Below are 24,122 nucleotides of genomic sequence, written 5' to 3'. Positions count from 1 at the left end.
CAGTTTCCTCATCTGTAAAATGGGGCTAACACTGCCTACCTCATAGGCCACTATAAAGATTATCTCAATATGTAAATTTGAAATAGTGCTTGGCATATAGTGGGTACTTGCTAAAGAAGAATCAAAACTTTAGAACCCAAGACCCCTCTTCCCAAGACTTTTGCAATCCAGTTAATCAATTCTCTGTCTTGCTGTGGAGCCAGTTGTATTGCCTATGACCTAAACTTGGCCAGGAAACAAGACATTTTTTGGCTCCCAAGTTGCTTTGACAAGAGCTGGAATATATACTCATATAGACAAGCTGCACATTTACCAGGATGAGGCCTCCTGGCAGCCTTCAGGGACAGAGCCATGAAATCAAGGCTGGGATGCTGCTAAGGGCCATGCTTTTCATACATTCGTCTGCCTGGTAACCAGTGTGTGAGCCTGTTTCTGAATGATGCTGTCAGCTGTGGAATGTATGGAGAAAAAGGACCCCCTGCCATGTGATGATCTGAAAAAGATCCCTTCTTCTATGCTCATTAACACTAATTCGTAAGAACAGCTCTGAAATGTGGCTTAATGGTAATTTAAGGCCAGGCAGGGTATGGCCTTCAGATCTGGATTCTAACTGCTGGTCCATGGGGAAAAGAGCCAACCAAACAGATTCTATATCTGAGAGTTGTTTGATGCCTATAAGTGATCAGGCAGTGAAAACATGACTTAAAACTGACTGGGAACATTTATTGATAATGCTATTAATACTTACCATGGATTGGGTGTTTTCTATGTGACAGGCACTTTGTTTAGTGCTTTACGTGTATTATCTCATTTCATGTTTACAACAACTCTAATCAGGGACAGAGCCATGAAATCAAGGCTGGGATGCTGCTAAGGGCCATGCTTTTCATAAATTTGTCTGCCTGGTAACCAGTGTGTGAGCCTGTTTCTGAATGATGCTGTCAGCTGTGGAATGTATGGAGAAAAAGGACCCCCTGCCATGTGATGATCTGAAAAAGATCCCTTCTTCTATGCTCATTAACACTAATTCGTAAGAACAGCTCTGAAATGTGGCTTAATGGCAATTTAAGGCCAGGCAGGGTATGGATTCTAACTGCTGGTCCATGGGGAAAAGAGCCAACCAAATAGATTCTATGTCTGAGAGTTGCTTTGATGCCTATAAGTGATCAGGCAGTGAAAACATGACTTAAAACTGACTGGGAACATTTAATAATAATGCTATTAATACTTACCACGGATTGAGTGTTTTCGATGTGACAGGCACTTTGTTTAGTGCTTTACGTGTATTATCTCATTTCATGTTTACAACAACTCTGTGGTAGAAACTACTATTAGCATCCCAGTTTCAGAAATGAGGCACAGAGAGATTAAGAACCTTGCCTAGTTAGTGCTAGAGATGGAAACAACCCAGGCCTCACTGATTCATGCATTCAGCCAACATACTATATGGTCTCCTATATCATGTAGCTCTTAACTTCTTTCCCCACCTAATAAGCAGTCAAGCAAGAAGTCAGCCCAGAGCACTGTTTAGACTCTTACTTTTTGCTCTTATCAGCTGTTGTTGCTTTATGAAGTGCCTCTAAACTTAGTGGCACACTACGAGAATGATTCCAGCATGCTTGTGGATCCTGTGGGCCAGGAATTTGGGCATGGCACAGTGGGATGGCTTGCCCCACCCTGCTCCGTGATGTCTGAGATCTCAGGAGGGAAAACTAGAAATACTGGCAGTGACTCAAATAGCCAAGAGCTGGAATCTTCTGGAGATCTCTTCACCCGCCTGCCACAGTTGCTCAAGGCCTTCTGTGACCCAGTCCCAGAAGTCATATAACATCATTTCTGCTGAACCGTATTGGTTGAAGTTTCATAAGCCTCGCAAATTTCAAGGGAAGGGAGAAGAAACCCCACCTCTTAATGGGAGGGATTCTGAAGAATTTGCAGCCATGTTTTAACTTATCCTTTTAACTGGCTTCAGGATATCTCATATATAAGAAAGATGGCCCCAAACCCAAAAGCAAAAGATGTTTCAGCAGCATAATCTTCAAGACCCATTCTCATTTTTCATAGTTTCAGGTTTGGAAAATGTTTTCAAAATGAATTTTCCAGCTTCATATTAGTGAACAGTGTTTTCAGGAGGGGCTAGATAATTCCATGGTAACAAACAACTAAAAAATCTCAGTAGCCTAAAACTGCTGAAAATCAAGTCTATTTCTTGTTCACATTGTACATTCATCACACCTGGGTAGGTGCTCTCTTCTGCATTGTTCTTACTCCAGGGACCAGGTACATGGCACAGGCATCTGGAACATTGCTGGTCACGTGCAGAGGGAGAAGAAAAACATTGGCTGAAAATGATCACATCTCTTCTGCTGAGCCCTCTGACCCAAAATAGTCACAGGGCCCCACCTGACCAGGAGAGGGCCTGGAAGCTCAGTCTTCCCATGTCAGGGAGGAGAGGAAAACAAGGTGTTGGTGTGCGGCACTAATGGCTAACACAGTGGTAAGATGATGCCATGTACAAAAAAGAACTTAAATGTATTATCTTGAATAGTCTTTCTGAGCCTAGACCTTAGAGAGCTTTGGAAACAAATATTTGTAACTCATCTTTTGGAATTGTATAAAGTGTGTAAAGGTGAGTTAGTTTGGATGCATGTGAGCTACTGTGTGAATGTGTTCAGATTCTATTACACAAACCAAATTCAAAAGTTTCGTAGACAGCACAATTTGAGGACATATGGGGAGGCTGGCTGGAGTTCCAATTGTGGTTTTATGATCTTGAACTGTGCCTTGACAAAAAAACCCATGACCAGCTATGGCTAAAAATCACTGGTCTTCAGGGATACCTGTAGTCCTGGTATAGGTTCTACATTGTGTCCCAGGCTGTGTAACTGGAGTTCCAATTGTGGTTTTATGATCTTGAACTGTGCCTTGACAAAAAAACCCATGACCACCTATGGCTAAAAATCACTGGTCTTCAGGGATACCTGTAGTCCTGGTATAGGTTCTACATTGTGTCCCAGGCTGTGTAACCATAAAATCCAGTGCTCTTCCAGGGTAGGGAGTGTGTAAGATCTGTGTTAAGGACACCTAGAAGCTCAGTCACAAGCTTTCTGGTACATATCCAGGGAAGCCACTCTCAGGAGCAGCCCTGTGGGTGGGAACCACCAACACACACACTACCCACCCCATCACCACAGAGGCCAGCTTCAGTGGAGAGTGGGGCGACTGCAGGACATGCGTCCCCATGGCAAACCCTGGGGTCAGAAATTCAAATGACAGGCTGATAACTCACCAAATTTAACAAGGCATTAGGATACAAGACAATGGAAAGTTGTTGATTTGAACTAGAGTGCTTTCTAAGGCATTCAATTTGACATTTAAAAAAATATATATCTTAACTTTGTGCCAGCCACAATCAAAGACCATAGAGTGGATCCCTTGACCATCCATCCAGCAATTTGCATGCCCTGAGTGAGCCTTGTGTGTTGCATTGAAGGTGTCCAAGTGTTGGCTCAATTCAACCATTGTTTTGTGTGATAATAGCAAATGTTTACATGTCTGCCCTGTGTGCCAGACCCTGTTCTGAGAGTTTCCTATTCATTAGCACATTTAATCTTCACAACTGCTCTATGAGGTAAGTGCTCCCTGTTTCATGTAAGTAAAATTAATGCTTAGAGAGGTTAAGTAGCTTACCCAGATTGCACAGCTCATAGGGGGGGTACAGCCAGGCTTTGAATCCAGGCAGCTGAGCTTCGGAGTCCACGCCTTTAGCCCCTCTCCTACACTGTTCTAGGATAAGAAGCATAGCACCTTATAAGAATTGTTCTCAGACCTGGGTACAGTATCAGAATCACTTCAGAAGCTTGTCAGAGCTGCTCCTTGCCTGTCTGGTTCCTAGGTACAGTGATCATTCCATCTCTATGACTGGGATCTGCAACCAGTATCCCCAGGTGACTCTTACCTGTTGCCCAGCTAGCAGTCTGCTGACCAATCTTTGGGAGACTTCTGTTGATACTTTTAATTGATCTCTGAGGAGTAAGGCTTCCCAGGATCCATAAGCACAATGCCAAGCTGAATTGCAACTTTGTTCCGACCACAGGAACCCAGTTTTTAAAAACTGATGAGGACTGATAACCTAGATCTTGGCTTTGGAGTCTTTAGGGAACAAAGGGAGAAAGAGGAGGCAAACAGAGAGAATCCTTGTATAACACTACCTGGAGAGACAATGATCCTATTGTGTTTTTAACCTCTGGTTTCGATCTTGCAGTTATATTTCTGCTAACAATTTTATAAGGGGAGAGGAAAACTAGTTTGCCTTTAAAATAGCAAGTGTATACCACATGAAGAAAACCTTTGAAGTCTGTTGTAGATATACCCAATGAAGAGAAATATGAAGACATGACAGGGACGTGTGGGGGCGATGGGATCTGAACCAATCAGTAATTCTCCATCCTTTTGCAGTGTTTTTGGTGGCAGAAGGAGGGGATGGAGGAACGGGTGAATAGAAAGAGAGAAGAGAGGGAAAGGGAAACAGAGACAGGGAAGCAGTTCTATGAAATTTCAACTGTCAGCTCTTGCAGGTTGGTTTGTGTTTATGTGACAGGACAGTGAGAGGGCACAGAGATTCAGCCCAGTATCTCAGCTGCTCTCTCCCCTTCTCCATCCCCACTTGGTACTTCTTTGCGTAGAGCCAAAGGGAGCTCTTGTGTTAGATCCGGAATCTAAATGCCATCCTTTGCCTCTTAAAGTCCTGCGTCAACTGCAGAAGTGGGGAGGGTAGCAGAGGAGGCCAAGCTGGCCTTGTCTGGTTCCTGTTAGGCAGGTTGCTGCATTCTCAGAATTCTAGCTTATTTTTGCTTTGATGATCTTCTTTGGGAGTATTTCACCTAATTCTATTTTGGAATGTCTCTTTCCCCTCAGAAGAGAGCTTTTGTGGGGGCCTATTTTCTGCTATTGACAAGATAGATTGATTCTCTGAGTGTTCGGTTCTGAATTCAAATTTATCTATAGTTATCTTTCAAATTGTCGTTTAGGTTAATTTTTGGTCCATGTTGATGGATAGATAAATAGGCGAATTTATGATATGAAACGGAGATTAAGGTATGTATTATAATAAAGATCAACGTGTTTGCAGCGTTAAGCATTTTCATTTAATTTTTATCAGCAAAAATATGTTTGATTTTGTTTTCAATGGTAATTTGTCTTCTATGTGCTTCCCAAATGGATTTAAAATAGCTAGTCATCTTTGTTGCCTAGAATCTGGGCTACTGTAAACAGGCAGCATCTACTGTAGGGCACCTTTTTGCAAATTAAGAAAAGCACCCTCAGTGGGAATGCACCAGACAGGAGGCTGGAGGACAGCGTCTGCGTGACATGAGAAGACAAAGGTGCTCTTCCTCTGGGCAGCAGTAGCCCCTTGCCAGGACTCCCGGCTTGGCGAGAGGAGCTTGGGATGGACTCCTTCCCACACTCACCCCCTTGGGCAGTGACCCTGTTGATTTCAGACCCTCGTACTTGGCTCTCTTTGTTACATTGTGAGAGTGTGTGGGATTTGAAGGGCAGTGCAGTTAGAAACTGTCTCCAACACTGAGACGTATGGAAAATGAAGCCAGAGGATGACTCCTAGTTTATAATCATAACAGGTAGGAATTGCTCCGTGGCTCTTGAGATGCAAGAACTGTTCCCCCTTGGGCAGTGACCCTGTTGATTTCAGACCCTCGTACTTGGCTCTCTTTGTTACATTGCGAGAGTGTGTGGGATTTGAAGGGCAGTGCAGTTAGAAACTGTCTCCAACACTGAGACGTATGGAAAATGAAGCCAGAGGATGACTCCAAGTTTATAGTCATAACAGGTAGGAATTGCTCCGTGGCTCTTGAGATGCAAGAACTGTTACATTTCTGTATTGTACAAATCAATCAAGCTCTAGCTCAGCTGCCCCCTGTTAGAATTGGCAGGAGGCTCACTAGCGGTCACCTGGGGCTTCCTCCCCTGTTTCGGATCATCTAACACAGTCCAGAGGGTAGGAGGCAAAGGGAGGTCTCATGCTGTCCTGGGGAAGGGTGTAGGTCTCTCTGGTTGTCATTACTGTGGTGCTCCTCAGCAATGCCACCTCTAAGTGTGGATCCCCACCACCTGTGTGTGGTGCTGCTCTGGGCAGGGGCGTAGGGTCTTTTCTTGGTAGTCCTTGACACTGCCCACAGGGCGTCCTTCTGCCAGCACGTCTCCCTCCTCAGCAGCATCCAAGGGGGTTCGCGTTCTCACCATTTCCAGAACTCACAGTCTTTCTCCTTTACTGCGTTCCTGGATGGGACAGCTTTCCTTTTCTTTCAGCTCTGGAATTATGAAGCCATCACTCCAGCCCTCTTTCCCCATTAGTATTTAGTGGCTCTAAGACCCAGCCAAGCACCTATGAAGGCTTCTCGGGCAGATAAAGAGAATCCTGATCTAAGACCCACAAGGGCCTACACCCTCGCTAGGATGGAAGAGGAGAGTGTGGAAATGGAAGGATAGCTTATCCCTTCCTCATGAATCTGGATGAATCTTCCTGATGAAGGAAATGCAAAAACACAAGCAGTTTCTCAGCAGGTCACCCCACTGCACTCAACACTCACTAACTCACCCTGTGACGTAATATTCCAAAGCCACCAATTATTATTCCAAGCAATTCCTGTAGCAAGATACATATTATGAAAGACTTTTAATAAAAAAAATTGCCTTCCAGTAGCTTAGAGTTTAGTTGAAGTGTGGCGGCGGAGGAGAAACACTCCCTCACAAATTCCTGTAATTCAAGACAAAACAGAAATTAATAGAAAAGCAGGCAGAGGGTCAGGGGGTAGTGAGATCCTACCTGGGTGGGGTTGGGGTATCAGAGAGATTGCAGGAGGAAGGCACTGAGGGAGAGTGGGATTTTAAAATCATTCTAGACTGAAACAACGATGTATGTAAAAGTGCAGTAGAGAGAGAGTTGGGGGGGCTGCCTCCGGCTGAGACATCACAGCTTAAGGGGTACAGGGAGTGGGAGGAAGGACAGGCGGGGACTGGCGAGGAGGAGTGGAAAGGGAGGGTGGATTGCTTCCCTGTGGCTGCTGTAACAAGTCACCATAAACTGGATGGCTTAAAACGGCAGAAATATATTCTCTCTCAGTTCAGGAGGCCAGAAGTCTGAAGTCGAGGTGTTGGCAGGGCCCGAGAATCCCTTTGGATGCCCTAGAAGAGAATCTCTTCCTTGCTGCTTCCAGTTTCTGGTGGCTGCAGGTGGTCCGTGTCTTGTGGCCACGTTACTCCATCTCTGCCTCTGCCTTCATATGACCTTCTCGTGTGTGTGTGTGTGTGTGTGTGTGTGTGTGTGTGTGTGTGTGTGTGTGTGTGTGATATCTCTCTCTGGCTCTATCTAATATGGATAATTAGGTTTGCATTTAGGGCCCACCAGGATGATCTCCTTCCTGTGAGATCGTTAACTTAATTGCATCTATAAAACTCAAATAAGGTAACATTTGCAGGTTCCAGGGATTAGGACCTGATATCATTGGGGGGCTGTTATTCTGCCTGCCATAGAGGGTAAAACCCAAATGCCAAGAGCCTGACAGCCATGCTGAGAGTGGCCAGCCTTAGCCTTTGGGAAGCCGTCCAAGACCTTTATATCAGGGGATCATATAAACAAGTGTGTTTCAAAAAGAAGCTCCCTCTGGCGAGGCTGAGAACAGTCAGCAGACTCCTACAAGCCAGGGGTGCCGGGACTGTGTTGAGGCAGAAACAGTGGAGAAAGAGGGAGAAAATAGATGGAGAGCCCTGGTGGGGCTATGATCGGGGGGCAACTGCTTGGGTGTGTGGGAAAAGGAGAAAGACTTCCAGAGGGAACTCGCAGCCGAGGCTGTCGCGAGCACGATGGCATGGCTGACAGCAGAGAGGGGAAGGGGGTACCACGACCTGGTTTGCTGAGGAAGTTACTTTTGATTTGCAAGACGTTTAGTTTTATAAGGAAAGAGCTTTTTTTCAGTGGTGGTAGAAAGCTGGACAATGATGGGTCCTCAAAATGACTCAAGAAGAACATACTGCGAGTGTGTTTCTTTTGTTAATGTGATTTATTTAAATTTGTTTTTAAATTTTGATTTATTTTAGTGCACGAAGAGACCAAAGTTAGCTCAGAAAATCCATGAGTGGGGTCTGGCACAGGGCCACGTCTCGGAGACTAGACCTGGAGCATAGTTATCGACTCAGGCCCTCCTAGCAGGAGGTAATGGGTCTTTACTTTGGAGATTATTGGGAGTCAGGCCGTTCTGTTCTCTCTACCAGCTCTTTTCTTATTTCCCTCTGTTCTCTTTAATTCTTACTTCTCCTTGTTCTTTTCTGTTTTCTTATGATTTTTTGTCATCTTAGATCTCTGCTTTCTTGTAACCTTAGATCACCATGGAGCCTTAAGCCCTCATGGTTAATTAATGATAACCTCATGGGTTAGTTCCCACTGCTAACTGCCTGTTCTTTCATGACTTACCTGTTCGAATTCATGAGGGAGAGAATACAAATCAGCTAGTTCAAGTGTCACCCCTGGCTATGTCGTAGGTCACTAGCCAGCCTTTGGATTGGCTGCCTGGAGGTCACAGAGGCACTCCTGGTCCAGTCAGTTATGGCCAGGGGGTGGGATCATGTGCTACAGATAGGACAACCTAGGCTTCAACTGAAGCACAACCTTTGACAGCACAGTCATCAGCATGCCTTGGAGGACTGGTCCTCAAAGTGCAGTCCCTGGACTGACAGCATCAGGATTCCCTGGGAACATGTTAGAAATGCCAGTTCCTGTGCCCCACCCCAGACCTTGTGAATCAGAAACTCAGGAGGAAAGGTCCAGTAATCTGCTGTTAACAGACCCTTCAGGAGACTCTGGTGCACATACAAGCTTGAGAACCACTGTTTTAGGCTAAGCAAACAGCACACCGACCAAAAACCAATGTTCAAGTGAAAGCATGACAGCATGTCAGGCATTCCAGATTTGGTAGGTTTTAACCAAAGTGGGAGTGTTAACGTTAGTTGATCCTAGGGATCAGGAGAAAGTGGACTTTGTTATAAATCCCTATTTTACAGATGGCAGAATGTCAATGTTTTCTGTTGTTGGATGATCTGCATTCTCCAGGTTTTATCCCATGCCCCCCAAAATGAACCATGATAAGTACTGTCCTCCCACCCACACACTCCCCACTCCCCTTCACTATCTCCCACCTCCCCTCCCTCCACCTCAATATCTCCCTGACCCTACAAAGGCACATTCCTTATAGAGACCAGCCTAGGCTTCATTCCCTCCACAAATTCTAACAAATCTTGCGAAATAAGTGATTGTGTTTCTGGTTAGAGTTTTGTTTTTCTCCCCCCAAAATCAGTTAACTATTTACTTTGAGTCTTGTGACATTCAGATCATATACACTTACCTGTCTTCGCAGGTCAGGGTAAGAAGTTCAGTTTGTTATTTTTTTTTTTTTAATGGCTCTAATTTACATGAATGGGGATTAAAACAACTTAAAGCAAGAGAGAAGATGGGGAAGAAAATAAAAGGAGAATCCCACTCTGTCATTCCAGGGAGTAGGAACAAGTTAAAACATAATGTAAGACTAGGATTGGGGTGGGGGTCAGGTGCCAAAATATTCAGTAATCAACATAAATATTGTAATGCAGTATTTTCGAAAATCAAAATCAACACACACAAAAAAAAAAATTCAAGAAAAACGTGGGGTGGGGGTCAGGTGCCAAAATATTCAGTAATCAACATAAATATTGTAATGCAGTATTTCCGAAAATCAAAATCAACACACACAAAAAAAAAATTCAAGAAAAAGTATCAACATTTTAAATAGAGACAGGATCCAATTCCCTTTGTGGCCTAGTAGGCTTATTAACTAGAGACAACAATAAGTATCCACCAAACCCTGCAAGGTGGAAGAAGGATGCTGGAGCCACATTGTGAGTCACTGAATGGGTACATTGCCCACTGTTTGGAGCAAGATTAGCATTTACTGTTTCCTGCTCTTGACTGTAGAAAAGCTGTGGCAAGGACTCTAAGAAGCACTGGAATTGGAAAAAAGATGCTATATTTCTAACATAACTGATTAAAATGTCTATTAATTTATTTCCTTTATTCACAAAGAGTCATTTTGGAACTTCCAGTATAGTCACATAACCCACCTAACTGGGGACACCCCTTCTCGCCTCTGCCCACCTGCTCTTGGTCAGTAAGGGACGGCCGGTCAGTCCTGCCTGAGCCCTCGTGGGACATGGGACTTGTCTGGAGCAGTGGGATGAAGATCCTGCTGTTTCTCCCACCCTTCGTCTCAGGCTCACTTTGTCTTCTCTGTGTTTCCTTGTCACTCACAGGTCTTATGTTCAGAATTGCATGATGGAGAGAGCATGAGAGGAGGCATGTCTTTGTTCTCATTCCAGCTCAGCCACTAAGCAGATGTGTGACCCTGGGTCAGTCATGTCTCCTCCCTGGGCTTCAGTCTCCCCGTCTGTGACATCAAACTAGATCTTCCCACCCACATTCCTCTCTGCTTTTCAAACTCTGTGCTTCCAGTTCCAGCTCTGAAATTCCACATCCTCAGGCTTCTGGTTTTCAACTCCTCCCCCTTCCTAGGGTCTCTCCAGTCGCATCAGGAAAATTCCTCTCTTTCTCTTCCCGTCTCTTTCTCCCCATCTCTCTCTCCCTCTCTCACTCCTTCCCCCCCACCTCTCTCTCAGTTGATGATATGAGAGTAGTGTCTTAGATTTACCTGTATCAAAGCTGTGATTTCTAAAAACAAAATGACAGTAAAGATCCAGCACTGCTGATCCTCCCACCTGTCCAGAATGCCCTACATGAATGTCCACAAAAGCCTCTATGGGCCTCACTATCTTTTCATCAAGCTGACATATCACTCATTTACTCCACAAGTATGTACCAAGCATCTCCTAAGCAGCAGGCATTTTTCTAAGCCCTGAATAAGACAAAGTCTCTGCCCTCATGGTGTGGCCGTTCATCCCAGCACATATATATTTACTTTATACACTCAGGGAAGAAAAAATTACTTATTACCCTTAAAACGTGGGAGATTAACTTACGCTGGCAGGCAAAAAAGTTAATCTTGGGCATTTCTAGGGACCTCTCCCCAGGACCGCCTAGGATCATGCAAAGTCTAAACAAGCTCCATGGTTCCTGGAAAATGGGTGGAAGAACCTCATTAATGTTCAGTCCATGGCCCTGATCACTGATGTGCTTCTTTCCAAGCCCCTCATGTTTCCTTGGAGGCAGATGCCTCCAGGGCTTCCATGCCAGGTCGGCCTGGGGCTCTGCTCAGGATGGGAGTCCTGCTGTTTAGGGTCTTCCTCATGTGCGGTTTCCAAAAATGTGTTTCTTTCCCTTCAGTTTGCATAATGACCACTGAAGCCCTCTTCTTTGACGTGATCAGGGCCAGGGGCAAGTGCTTAGTTCATTAATCCAGAAAGAGAGTTGAAAGAGGTCATTAAATGCATACATATCTTGACCACTGTATTTTTAGCATAGAACATAAATGTACGTTCATTTGCCAATCTCTTAATTTTGGTCCAAGACCTTTTCTTTGGATATGAGCGTCCTGTTTGGTGTTGTTATTCTCTTCCCTCAAAAGATTCCCACCCATACTTCATCATCTATAATGTCCGTCTTTGATTCCTTTATTGTACAGCAGGAACTTAAAGACAATTGTGAAGCAACCTGAGGACACAACTTTTCTATACTTTTTTGATTTCTCCCTGTTTTAGTTTGTTTTGTGTTGCTATAACAGAAATACCTGAGACTGGCTAATTTATAAGGAAAAGAGGTTTATTAGGCTTATGATTCTGGGAGAGCTGCATCTGGCACGGGCCTCAGGCTGCTTCTACTCATGGTGGAAAGTGGCAGGCAGCTGGCGGGTACAAGAAGATCACATGGTGAGAGGAAGCAAGAGAGAGAGAGAAGATGCCAGGGTCCTATGAACAACCAGCTCTTGCGGGAACTAAGAGCGAGAACTCACTCACTACCCCCCTCCCCCAGGGAGAGCATTAATCCATTCATGAGGGATCCGCCCCCATGACTCAATCAGTTTCCAACACTGCCACATTGGAGATCAAATTTCCACATCAGTTTTGGAGGGGACAACACATCTAAACTCCATCACTCCCCAATATCTTATGGTGTCTCACCCACATCTAATTTGACAGGACTAGCTAATCAATGTTATAGGCATCAGGAGAAAATCACCCTTGGAGACTGATATAAAAAAGAGAAAAAGATTTTTATTTCCAGTGGCCGGGACTGCACCAGCCAATTCAAGGTGCGGCCCTGAACCATCTTTGTTCTCGGTTTTTAAAGCTGCAAGCACGGCAACTCGGTTGCCCAGTCACTACACCAAGAGGTATTAGCCAATGCAAGCAAGCCAACAGTACGTGAGCTAATTTTGCAGTTAGCGGAGCTCCTCCCATCCCACCCCCACTTTCCTGCCTAACTCTCACACAATGGAGGGTCTATCCTAAGTGGCATTGGTCCTGCTCTTAGAAAAGAGGGCATTACTTCATCACCATTACCTATTTTTTCCAACACATTCAACTTAAGTTTCAAAGAGAAAAACTCTTCCTGTTTATACTCACATTCCATTGGTTTACATGTAATTAGATCACATAGTCTCGGTCAGGAGTCCAACAGGCATTAGCCTGTTTAGGAACACACGGATGACTCGTGATAAGCACAACTCAGCTGCTAAAGGCAAGAGGGGATGAGCATGTTAAGAGTGATCTATTGGGCACAGACATCCAGTGTGCTGCGGACTGAGTCAGGATGTTTTACAGCAGAAATGGAAAACACGTGTCAACCTGCAGAATTAAGTGGAGATCAGTAAAGAAAACTTCTCCTGTATTTACAGCCTCAGTTAAAACTATGCTCTCCTACCCTTTTGCCAACAGATACCACTACTTAAAGATGTGATGTAGAAAATCCTTAATCTCAAAATTCACAATGTTGTAAAACAAAATGTTTTAACCTTTCATTTCTCTGTTTCAAAGTCAATTTCACTGTATTTTCTTAAAGTAATAGGATATTATATGTTTCTCTTCATTCACCGTCTAGGACCTCAGTTAAATTGATTGATTTTAATTTCACTCTTCCTGTCCTGGTCTTATTTTTTTTATAGGTGTTAATGAAAGATTATCTAGCTAACAAAGGAGGAGCAGGAAAGAGGGAAGAGAAGACAGGAAGAGGAGCAAAAGCGAGTAATCGCATTTGTATGCAAAATGGGTGCTTGGCTCCTAAAAAGTCGAGACGCCCCTATCTGGGCATCACATGGAATCTGTCCTGGCAAAATATGCCAATATGAAATTTTTCTGGGCACCGGCCGGGTTATTAAGTGGAAAAGAAACCCTTCTGTTTTTATAAATCAAGCTTGTGGAAGTGGAAGGGGGAGGAAAGTGCTGCTTGCTTGTGTGGTTGAGAAATGGCTCTTGATTTTCACCTCCCTTCTAGCTTCCAAGATCATATCCCAGCTCCTCTGCCTCATCATCTTCACAGAGTAGGATAATTTAACACACTTAGGGCTGGAATTGCTGCCAGATCAATCTTTCCAAAGCACAGCTCTGATAGTGTCACCTTTCCTCTCAAAACGCTTCAATCTCCCCCCTTGCCTAGTGAGTTAAATCCTGACACCTCCCCCTAGCATTTAGGTTTCTGCAAACAGGGTTGGCTCACTTATCTCTCAGGGCTCCTCTGGGTCTACCCTGCACTCAGGACACATGGGACTATTGTGCTGTCTCGTACCCTGTATATTTGCCTGTGTTCTTGTTGTCTGACTTGGAATGTGTCCACTCCTTCATGCTTGTGTCTGATAGGAATAGGTTAGGGTTGCAAGTAACAGAATTCCCCTCCCGCCTCCCAGAATACAGCCTCCGTTTTCCTGAATTATGAAATCCTGTGTCTTCCTCCCTTACCCTAGTATTGCCCAAACTTCTTTTCTATCAGTATCTCTATATTAGTATTTGACTTTAAATGAACTCACTTTGTTTTCACTTCAATCTATTTATTTAGTATAGAAAATTTACATCAGTGCTTAACATGGAAAAAACAATACCACCTGATAGTGCACCATAAAAATGAACTCAATGAAAACATACAGTCATTACCTTCTAGCTAAGCAACTCTCGCCCGAGGTATGCACTGTGTTGTTAAAGATTGGTAGTGAACAGTTTCTTCTGGAAAAAAATCAGGATTGAGGAAGAATGGAAAATATATCAACCTTCTCACTGTTTTGTAAGTAAAACCATGTCCACGCACCATCATGAAAAAAAAATCGTGAATGGTATGTGCTCCACACTTTGGAACCCAGTGCTTCCCTCCTGTGATATGATAAGCAAGAAATGATCGTTACTCCTCTTCATGGCCTCCACCTTTCCAAGAATCTATTTCTTAGGCCTCTAAACCACCCTCACCTCCTTCTAGGGAACACTGAGGTACCCCACGAGCCACAGCGTCATATGATGGGAAGAAATGATAAGTTATTCTGTTGCATTCGCCAGTGGACTGGTGTGTCTTCTCTGAAACACTGGGATTGTAGATTCTTTAGACACATGGTCTTAGATGGAGAATGAGCTTTTATCCTCAAGTTGCATGTGTGTGTGGTGGGGGGTGGGAGATGTAACTTGCAGGGGGGAGGGGTGTGTAGCAGAGGAAGACTGCGGGTTTTCTGAACTTCCACAACTCACACTGCTCCGTTCGTGAAATGCTCCAGTGTTCTGGTAGTTGGGTTGTGCATTTTCCTATCTTAGATAATTTTTTTAAGACTTTGGAGATCATGCTCTCCCCCTACTGCCCTGCCCTGCCTACTCCATTTGATGAAGGAAGAAACAAAGGTCCAGAGAGGACTCTGTCTGTAAGCAGCAAATTGGAATTTGAATCCAGATGCTCATGATAGAAATCCATCACAGTGGCCCATCCTGTGATCAGGACATGGTTGTTCACAGACTTTCTTCCTCCTTTTCCAGGCAGTGCTAAGCCCTCTCATAGCCATCGCGCTGAAAATATCCCAGATTCATGAGAGAACTGGCCGGAGGGGACCCACCGTCATCACCTGAACGGAGGAAAGATCACTCACCAGGGCCAAAGAGAGTGCTCGGCGGGATGCTCCACCAAAGCCTTCTTGCTACCTGTTTGTGCCTCTTATGACTTTGGAAAAAACAAAAGATATTTTGCTGTTGGGGGGAGGGGGTGGGTGGGAAAAGAAAACAACCCATTTTGTTTTGGTTTTTTTCCAGTTCCTCCCAGTGCAACAGGGTCTGGTCTTTAGTTGTCTATTAAAGCTGCATTATTGGTTGATATCTATATTTTATCACATGAAGGAACCTCCCCTTTTGAGAGGAGTAAGTGGGCCAGAAAACTGTTCATCATAGCATCTGTGCATCATTGGTACCACATGAGAAAAGGTTCTGAAATAGTGAAAGAGAGAGCAGTGCCAGAATTAAGTTTTATCACATGAAGGAACCTCCCCTTTTGAGAGGAGTAAGTGGGCCAGAAAACTGTTCATCGTAGCATCTGTGCATCATTGGTACCACATGAGAAAAGGTTCTGAAATAGTGAAAGAGAGAGCAGTGCCAGAATTAAGCTGATCCCAAGCCACAGGAGACCTGGGCAGGCAGAAAAGACACTCCCCAGCATGGAGGAGGACTGAGCTTTTCCTCCTACGTCAGGTCTATACTGGGGAAAGGTTTTACAACTGCTAATAGCCCGTGTTGCTCCTGTCAACCACCTGATGGCCCAATCTCCCCCCATCCCATCCCCGACCTTCTCTCACATCTAACACTTTCTACAGATCACAATGGCACGCTTCCAACAAAGCATATCAAAGGGTGTTTTTCCTTTCTTATTTTGTAAATATTATGTTAGCTATTAAGTTGGCTGCATTCCTTCAAATCCAGCCATCCATTGTGCAGGTGGGAAGGAGTTTATTGACAAGACTCTGCAGATGAATGCTTAAAATTTGGGGGGCCCTTTCTTGATTACATCACATAGGTCGATACATGGGTTTATACAAATCTGTCCTGAGAAGACAAAAATACCACCATGTCACACCATCTTTCTGACTTTCCCAGTAAGGACCTATTTTAATGCACTTGTGTGGACACAGTTCTGATCTTGTAATGGCTGTGAAAGGAGAGGAATACCACCATGTCACACCATCTTTCTGACTTTCCCAGTAAGGACCTATTTTAATGCACTTGTTTGGCACAGTTCTGATCTTGTAATGGCTGTGAAAGGAGAGGATGAAACACTGTAAAAGTAGGAAATGAAGTGGGTGCTGGAGGAAAATATCACTAGTGATACACTTATGGGCCTGATGGGATGGAGAGGCTGGTGGGGACTCCTGCTGAGAAGAGGAGAGTCACCTCTGGCTTTCTTTGCCTGGGAAAAGGATATTGTAGCTCTAGCAGCCTTATCTGTCCTCAGCCAGAACACTCTGTGCATGGGACCTGTTTGCATCTGCTTTGCTTCCTTGGGAACGGCACACTCACTGATCATGTTATTTGCAGAGATCATCTGGTGCACTTTGACTCTTAAGCAATGCATTGTTGCTGTAGCCAAGGTTAGTGCAAGCAAGGAAACATTCCCAGTAAAGCATTTGTTTCCATTTTCTGTCTATGCTCTTGTCAGAAACTTGCTAGGACATTTAGTAGCCAATAAAAAAGAAATTCTTTATTTCAACTTTATTCAAGGATCATGGGTTTTTGCTTATTTGTTTTGCCATTTGAGAAACTCCAGTAGTGATCACCTATACTGAAAAATCTGCTTTTCGGAATACTTGCAAGGGCTGTTTTTCATTATTATGACTTAGGGAATCTATTAAATAAATGGAATAGAAAAAATGAATTGCTCAAAACTGCCTTTGAGAGTCAACAGAAACTAAACTGGCACCTAGTCTTTCATTGCGACTGTCTTCATTTCAAAATAATAGGAAGGTGGCTTCAAGCTGAGATTCTAAAGAACCAGTATGACATTTATCACCAATGAAATAAAATTTGCCTACAGCTTTGGTTCTCATCATTTCTTACGCAGAGGCCCATGACAGCCATTCATTAATTAATCATGGATGTGTTGGTCAGGACAATCAGATGCATTCTCAGGTGTATCAATTCTAGGTAAGAAAATATTTACTTTTTCTCAAGTTGCTGAACTTGTAATCATCTCTAACTTTTAAGTTCAAATGTAAATTAGTCCTCACTTAAAAATTCTGTTTCTTTATTTCAATATGGAGTTATGTGTATTCAGTAGAGTAAATATATATTCACCCATTCACCCATCGATACATTTATTCATTCATTCACTCAGCAAACATCATTTGAGCAGCTACTCCAGGCATAGTCCTGTTTTAGATGCAGCAGAGAGGTGGATAAAATGTTATTCCTGCTCTTATGAGTTTATAATTTGGGAACAGGAGGCTGTGACAAACATACATGGATAATCAGGTGGACAAAAATGTTACAGCAAAGGCACAAGCAATGTGCTGTGAGAATATACGGAGAGGGGAGTGATTGACTCAGGGACGGTGGGACACTAGGCATGGTAGAGTTTCTTGGGATTTGTAACCATGTATATAATTTCACAGAGTAAAGGTAGCAAGAGGAAAGACTAGGCGTTGAGACCTAGGATGGCTGGAGAGGAGGCTTGCTTTGGGTCCAGTGGAGGTTGGCTTGGACGGGTGGGATTGAAGCAGACACCATGTCATAAATATCGGGTGAAGCAAATGCTTGGGTCCCACCGTGGAAAGCAGCAGCTGCACAGCCACCTATTTTTACAGAGCTTTTTCTCAGCTACTTTGCCAAAGGGAAGGTCCTTCAGTGGCTCTAGGACACAGCCTCTCTCTGGAACCTGCTCAAATTCATGCTGCCGAAGGTATTATTTCTGCCTTACATAAAATCCAAGTTTATCGCTGAACTGTATGTGTATGTCCTCTTGCCTGATTCTCAGGAGAGGTGAAAGACAGGAAATCAGTCTTCCCCACAGAATGTTCTTTATGTTCTTAAAGATGGAGCTCCGGCAACCCACCTTTGGGAGTAAATGACTTGAGACATTCAGGAATTTTATGGGAATCAAAAGAGTCAATCACAGAAAAGACTATAGATGGAGGGTGGCAACTGTCAGGGTCACTCTGGTGACATACTGAGGGTTTCACTCACTATACCATGTGCCTCCAGAAATTGGGAAGTAACACTATGCATAATGCATTGGAAGAGTCAATCACAGAAAAGACTATAGATGGAGGGTGGCAACTGTCAGGGTCACTCTGGTGATATACTGAGGGTTTCACTCACTATACCATGTGCCTCCAGAAATTGGGAAGTAACACTATGCATAATGCATTGGCTCTCAACCAGAGCAGTACTGCCACCCACCCTGGGGGGCTTGGAAATGTGTGTGTGTATGTGCCAGGGAGGCATTTAGTGGGAGGGGACAAAGGATGCTACATATCCTGCCAGGTGCCAGCCTGTCTCCCAGAACAAAACATTGTTTTCTCATCCAGGATTCTTAAGTTTATTAGCTGCCCTTGAAAATGGTTAGGCAGCTGTTATTAAAATGAGCTTATTTATTAAATCTTACTGATCCAAGGAACAGCACACATCCACAGTGTTTGTAGGACACACAGTGCTGCATAACATCATAGGCTGAAGGGCTTGGACATGACATGAAGGCTTTCTGCACAGGAAGCCTCAGATTTATGCATGGTCCCATGGTGGCATGTTGGGCTGAGAGTTGGCTGCACTGAGCCATGGCAGGGACAATGGTATGGTGACTTCTGATTGGCCACCTGTAAGTCAGTGTAAGACATGGGTGTGGGGAATTTGAAAAACACCTGTGGGAACTGCTGATAGAATAACAGGATGCTCCATTCCATTGCTGGATCATGTGCCAGATTCTCTCAAAACACGTGGACATTGACAGCCCAGACACCTGCCTTGAGGAGATTTCCATCCCTGAGTGTAGAAGGGTCTGAGAAACTGTGCGCCTTTGGAAATGATGTAACTGCCAATAAGTCAGTCTTTGGCCCTCCGTCAGTTACAAACAGCAAGAGATTATCTGAGGCAGCAGAGCTTAGCAGAATGCCTGTTCCACTCCAAACAGCTGGAGTCCTTATCAGTAGAAACAGCTCATGCAGTTGACTCACATACTTGTTATTGAGTCAGCCTAGGATGTCATGGACCTTTATAGAACACAGTGAAGATATGGATTATAAGCCATGTACTTGCCATTTTCCCATGCCTTTTAGCTCCTAGTATGTGCCCTGTGGTGTAGGCGAGCTGGTACAATGCCTCACCAAAGACAATATATTTAAGTAGAATCTTGAAGGCTGAGGTCTGGCCCATGGCTCACTTGGGAGAGTGCGGTGCTGATAACACCAAGGCCATGGGTTCAGATCCCTATATAGGGATGGCCAGTTAGCTCACTTCAGAGAGCGTGGTGCTGACAACACCAAGTCAAGGGTTAAGATCCCCAGTTATCTTTAAAAAACAAAAAAGAATCCTGAAGGATGAATAGATAGGTCAGTAGAGCACTTGTGAGATTTTGCATGGAGGAGTGGAAAATGACCACAGTACACCTCAGGTGTGCAAAGATGCAGCATAATTTATTCTATAACTGACCTTGGCATCCTCATCTTCTGGGGTCATGGTGGTGATTATTTAAACTTGCTGCTCAAAGGGACATTATGAATTACACTACTGGACATTCATTACCTCTGAACTTCCCTTCCCCATTGACATGTGAGCCTACTGTGCACACGTGAGAGGAGGGAATGACCAAAAACTCTCTCCAGTGGAGACTTTCCCTTTTCCACTTCTGCATATTCTAAGTGCCCTCCCCACCATTCATGGAAATATGGTCCCCAATCCATCACCATTCATTTCATCATAAACCAGAGAGGAAGAGGAGATACAATATCTATTTCCCATGAGTGAATCCTCCAGGGGACGACCAGTGTATTACTAATAACTGCAGTAGGACACTTTTGTCCGACTTGCCCATTGATTTTCATTGCTGGACCTCGCAAATGTAGGATTTGTATTGGATAATACCCATGTTCTTGATGCTTGATTCAGAGTAATATGTTTTCTAAAAAAATCGATAAGTGCCTATTGGTTCTTTTCAAAAAGAAACACCCAGGTTATTTTCTGAATCAACAGTTGGTGTTCCCTAACGTTTGGGTTTGCAGAAAGACTAACTCATCTTGATGCTGTGCTACTTTCATGTGGATGACAGAGTGCGGTGCTGATAACACCAAGGCCATGGGTTCAGATCCCTATATAGGGATGGCCAGTTAGCTCACTTCAGAGAGCGTGGTGCTGACAACACCAAGTCAAGGGTTAAGATCCCCAGTTATCTTTAAAAAACAAAAAAGAATCCTGAAGGATGAATAGATAGGTCAGTAGAGCACTTGTGAGATTTTGCATGGAGGAGTGGAAAATGACCACAGTACACCTCAGGTGTGCAAAGATGCAGCATAATTTATTCTATAACTGACCTTGGCATCCTCATCTTCTGGGGTCATGGTGGTGATTATTTAAACTTGCTGCTCAAAGGGACATTATGAATTACACTACTGGACATTCATTACCTCTGAACTTCCCTTCCCCATTGACATGTGAGCCTACTGTGCACACGTGAGAGGAGGGAATGACCAAAAACTCTCTCCAGTGGAGACTTTCCCTTTTCCACTTCTGCATATTCTAAGTGCCCTCCCCACCATTCATGGAAATATGGTCCCCAATCCATCACCATTCATTTCATCATAAACCAGAGAGGAAGAGGAGATACAATATCTATTTCCCATGAGTGAATCCTCCAGGGGACGACCAGTGTATTACTAGTAACTGCAGTAGGACACTTTTGTCCGACTTGCCCATTGATTTTCATTGCTGGACCTCGCAAATGTAGGATTTGTTTTGGATAATACCCATGTTCTTGATGCTTGATTCAGAGTAATATGTTTTCTAAAAAAATCGANAAAAAAAAATGGCAAAAAAGAAAGTTTAAGTACGAAATTCATTGCAGTAAAGGGATTAAAACAATTTCTTATGTAAACCAAAATTAACATTTGTTTCACCTGCCTACCTATAGTTGGAAAATCTCTCTACAACAAATGCAAACTCTGGATGAAAGCCTGATGGTATTGCTTGTTTAGTTCAGTTAATGTGCTCAGACCCCCAGGGAAAACTTCAGAATAACTGTCACTAGAGAGAAATAATAAATTGCATTGTTAATAAATGATCACCTTCCTATTGGACAACCATGAGTGACCTTCACATCCAGTTATGCCCTCGATATCAAGGACTCAAATCAGAGATTCCCAATTGAATGATTCATGGACCAGGATTTCCTTTTATGTGGCTTTTTGTTTATTTGTCAGGAAATACTTTATCTGTGCATTTAGCAATGATGGGGACGAGGAGGCCACAGAGGCTAAATCCCATCTTGACAACCCTCTTCCTCCTTGAAAGATCTACATCCTTCCCTCCAACTGTCCAAAGCCCTCCCTGTGCCCTTTCACCAAGGCTGTCGCCCATTAGAAACCATCCTTCATCATCAATATAATGATCAAGTTAAGGGACATACACGATGAGGTGAAGGCCCAGCCTGTAGGCAGAAAACATGGCAGGCTTATTTGCATTCTAAAAGAGAAGCCTAATTAACCCTAATGCAACCTCTGCTGTCTCACCAAGAGTTTTAAGATATTGCAGCAAACCTGAGGCTGTCCATTCTGTTAGGGCCCATTTTCTGAAGCAGAGAGAAATCCAAACTGCTCCCTAGAAGGAGGGCAGTAAGATGAAGCTAGCCTAGCACAGAAATTTGAAGTAAATAGATACTTTCTTGTCCGAGGACCTTTCTTCACCCTCCTGGAAGTCACTATGTGCTATTGGACAGGTTTCTTAACTTCTCGAAGCCTCAGTTTTATGCCTCTGTAAAATGGGAATGATCATAGCACCTATCTTTTAAAAATGGAATGAGGGCTAATTAACATGTATGAAAAGTTCAGCACAGAGCCGGCCATATAAAAGGCATTCCATAACTACAAAATATCAATGCCAGCGTCAATGCCCCACTTGGTAGAGGAGGAAACTGAGACCCAGAGAGATGAAGATCCTTGCTCAAGTTCAAAAGCATCAGTCTGCCTCTGTTTCCACCACCCTGCCACCTGACTTGCCCTCTTGTATTAAAAATACAGTAAAATATAAGAAAGCTAAGGATGATACATTAGGTTTGAAAATAAATGTATCAAGTCCAAAAGTCAAGATCTTTATCTTGTGATACAAAGAATTTCCTGTTAGTGGTGAAGTACATCATTAAAGTCTCTTATCTTTCAAATTCTAGAGATTTGCAGGGAGATTCTTTGAATTATATATAAATATTTTAAAAACTGACAAGAACTATATCAAATTGTATGTTAATACCATCCGTGGCTAGTACAAATTCTTTTCCCTCTTGAATTCTGTGTATTTTAAGTATTCTGTCTATTCAATTTGAGTCTATAAGAAATCTTATCAGACCTGCTTGTATGAGAACCTCTTTAAAAAATAACTCATTTAATATTTTGTGTTTGAACCATTTTGAAAGCAAATATTAGTCACTTTTTTTCATATAGAAAATACACATAATTAAAACAAAATAATACAAAATAACATTCATAGGTTCCAAGGGCAGGTGTCCTGCCATGTGGATCACTGTGTCACTCAGACAGTATGGCCAATTGGGGGCAGCTATGAAACCAGCTAACAAAACACTGAGCAACCCACATATTAAACAATGACCTCCCTTTCCAGCATACCTTCCCTGTGTGATTACTAGGTAATGGCGCACATGAAGGCACGTGGCTGTCCCGACAAGCAGCATCTGTTCCCCCTGTTTGGGGCTGAGGTGATGGGAGGGGAGCTGAGCGAGAGCAGAAAGCCTCTGTGTGAGCAGATCTCGCACAACACCGCCTTTGCGGGCCAAGGCTGGCCTGGGATGGCCCTAGTGGGAATCCTCTGAAATGTCCGCTTGGTGCTGGCCACACCCTCCAGGGCCTCACCTGCCCTTGCACGGCTCAGCACGTCTGTGGAACTGCATGCTGTCACACACAGCATCCCCTTGGCGAGTTCTCGGGCAGGGTCTCAGGCATGGCTTTTCCTCCCACCGTCCCTCTTCTGCCTTTGTTTCCAGCAGCTGCCTCCTGCGAGGGCACGTCAGGTGTGCAGGTCAGCCTTCCCTGCCTTGGGCACTCTGGGCTCTGCCTCTCAGCATCCTCCAATGCAGCTGCAGCCACCAGGTCGGCGATGGACTCCTCATACGATGGTGGGGCCTTGGGGTGGGTGTGATTTTCATCCTGGAATTCAAGGTCAGTCTCCGTATAGAGAGGTGGGGGGATGTCAGAGGCCTCTCCCTCCGCAGGACAGGTCTGTTTTTCGGCATCCAGGCTCTCCTCATAAGCTGGAGGGTAAAAGTCTGGCCTGGGGGACAAAATACCATGAACATACATGTGTTATTTAGGCGTTCATGCCAAGGAGGCATATGTCTGCCTCTCTAACTCACATTGTGTGAAGTTAAACTGCTAAGAAACATTGATTTTTGAAGCAGATGTACTTCTTTCTTGGCATCACCAGTTTTTAAAAAAATGTGCTGCTCTTCCAGAAGAACCTCTTTATCAGCAATAGGTTATAGCCTCTAGTCACATTTTTTTCCAGCTGGTTATTCCATGCTCTTCCTTCTCTCTTGCTCACTCACTCATGGACACGGGGCCATTCAGTGAGAGACGCTTATCAGCAGCAGGGGACCTGGGGGCTTTGACTGTGCAATTTCCCTCCACCCAGTGCTTAGTCCACTCACAGCCTTGTTTCTATTCACACACATCATCTTCTACTCAGTGGCACTCACTGCCTGGGATCCTCACGGCCAACAAAAGAATGAACAAAACCCAACTATGTGCAGATTCTGAACTATACCAGATGCTTCTCTCTTTCCTATCACCCTTTCAAGTCTCAGCAGCTAGTTTCAAAGAAAACATGCAAACATACTCATTTCTCACACCATTTCAACTGACAACTTTATGCAGATTTCAGCTGCAGCCCTTTCTGTGCCAATAGGT

The 24,122-nt window shown here is 44.0% G+C and overlaps 2 protein-coding genes across 2 annotated transcripts in view; one reads left to right on the top strand and one right to left on the bottom strand.

Moving 5' to 3' along the window:
• Positions 1–15,333, top strand: part of PGM5 (phosphoglucomutase 5) — a gene marked incomplete at its 5' end in the record, with an annotated part of 40,104 nt that extends 24,771 nt beyond the window's left edge. Inside the window, one exon of the mRNA XM_008585192.1 lies at positions 15,001–15,333. Within this exon, the coding sequence (XP_008583414.1) occupies positions 15,001–15,090 (90 nt within the window). The remainder of the gene's footprint in view (positions 1–15,000) is intronic.
• A 7,778-nt stretch (positions 15,334–23,111) lies between these two features.
• TMEM252 (transmembrane protein 252) overlaps positions 23,112–24,122 on the bottom strand; it is a 5,088-nt gene continuing 4,077 nt past the window's right edge. The window contains exon 2 of the mRNA XM_008585193.1: positions 23,112–23,487. Coding sequence (XP_008583415.1) covers positions 23,112–23,487 — 376 coding nt within the window. The remainder of the gene's footprint in view (positions 23,488–24,122) is intronic.

Source organism: Galeopterus variegatus, unplaced genomic scaffold, assembly GCF_000696425.1.
Source record: "Galeopterus variegatus unplaced genomic scaffold, G_variegatus-3.0.2 Scaffold3486, whole genome shotgun sequence".
Classification (NCBI taxonomy): Eukaryota; Metazoa; Chordata; class Mammalia; order Dermoptera; family Cynocephalidae; genus Galeopterus; species Galeopterus variegatus.
This window is presented reverse-complemented; position numbering and strand designations above follow the sequence as displayed.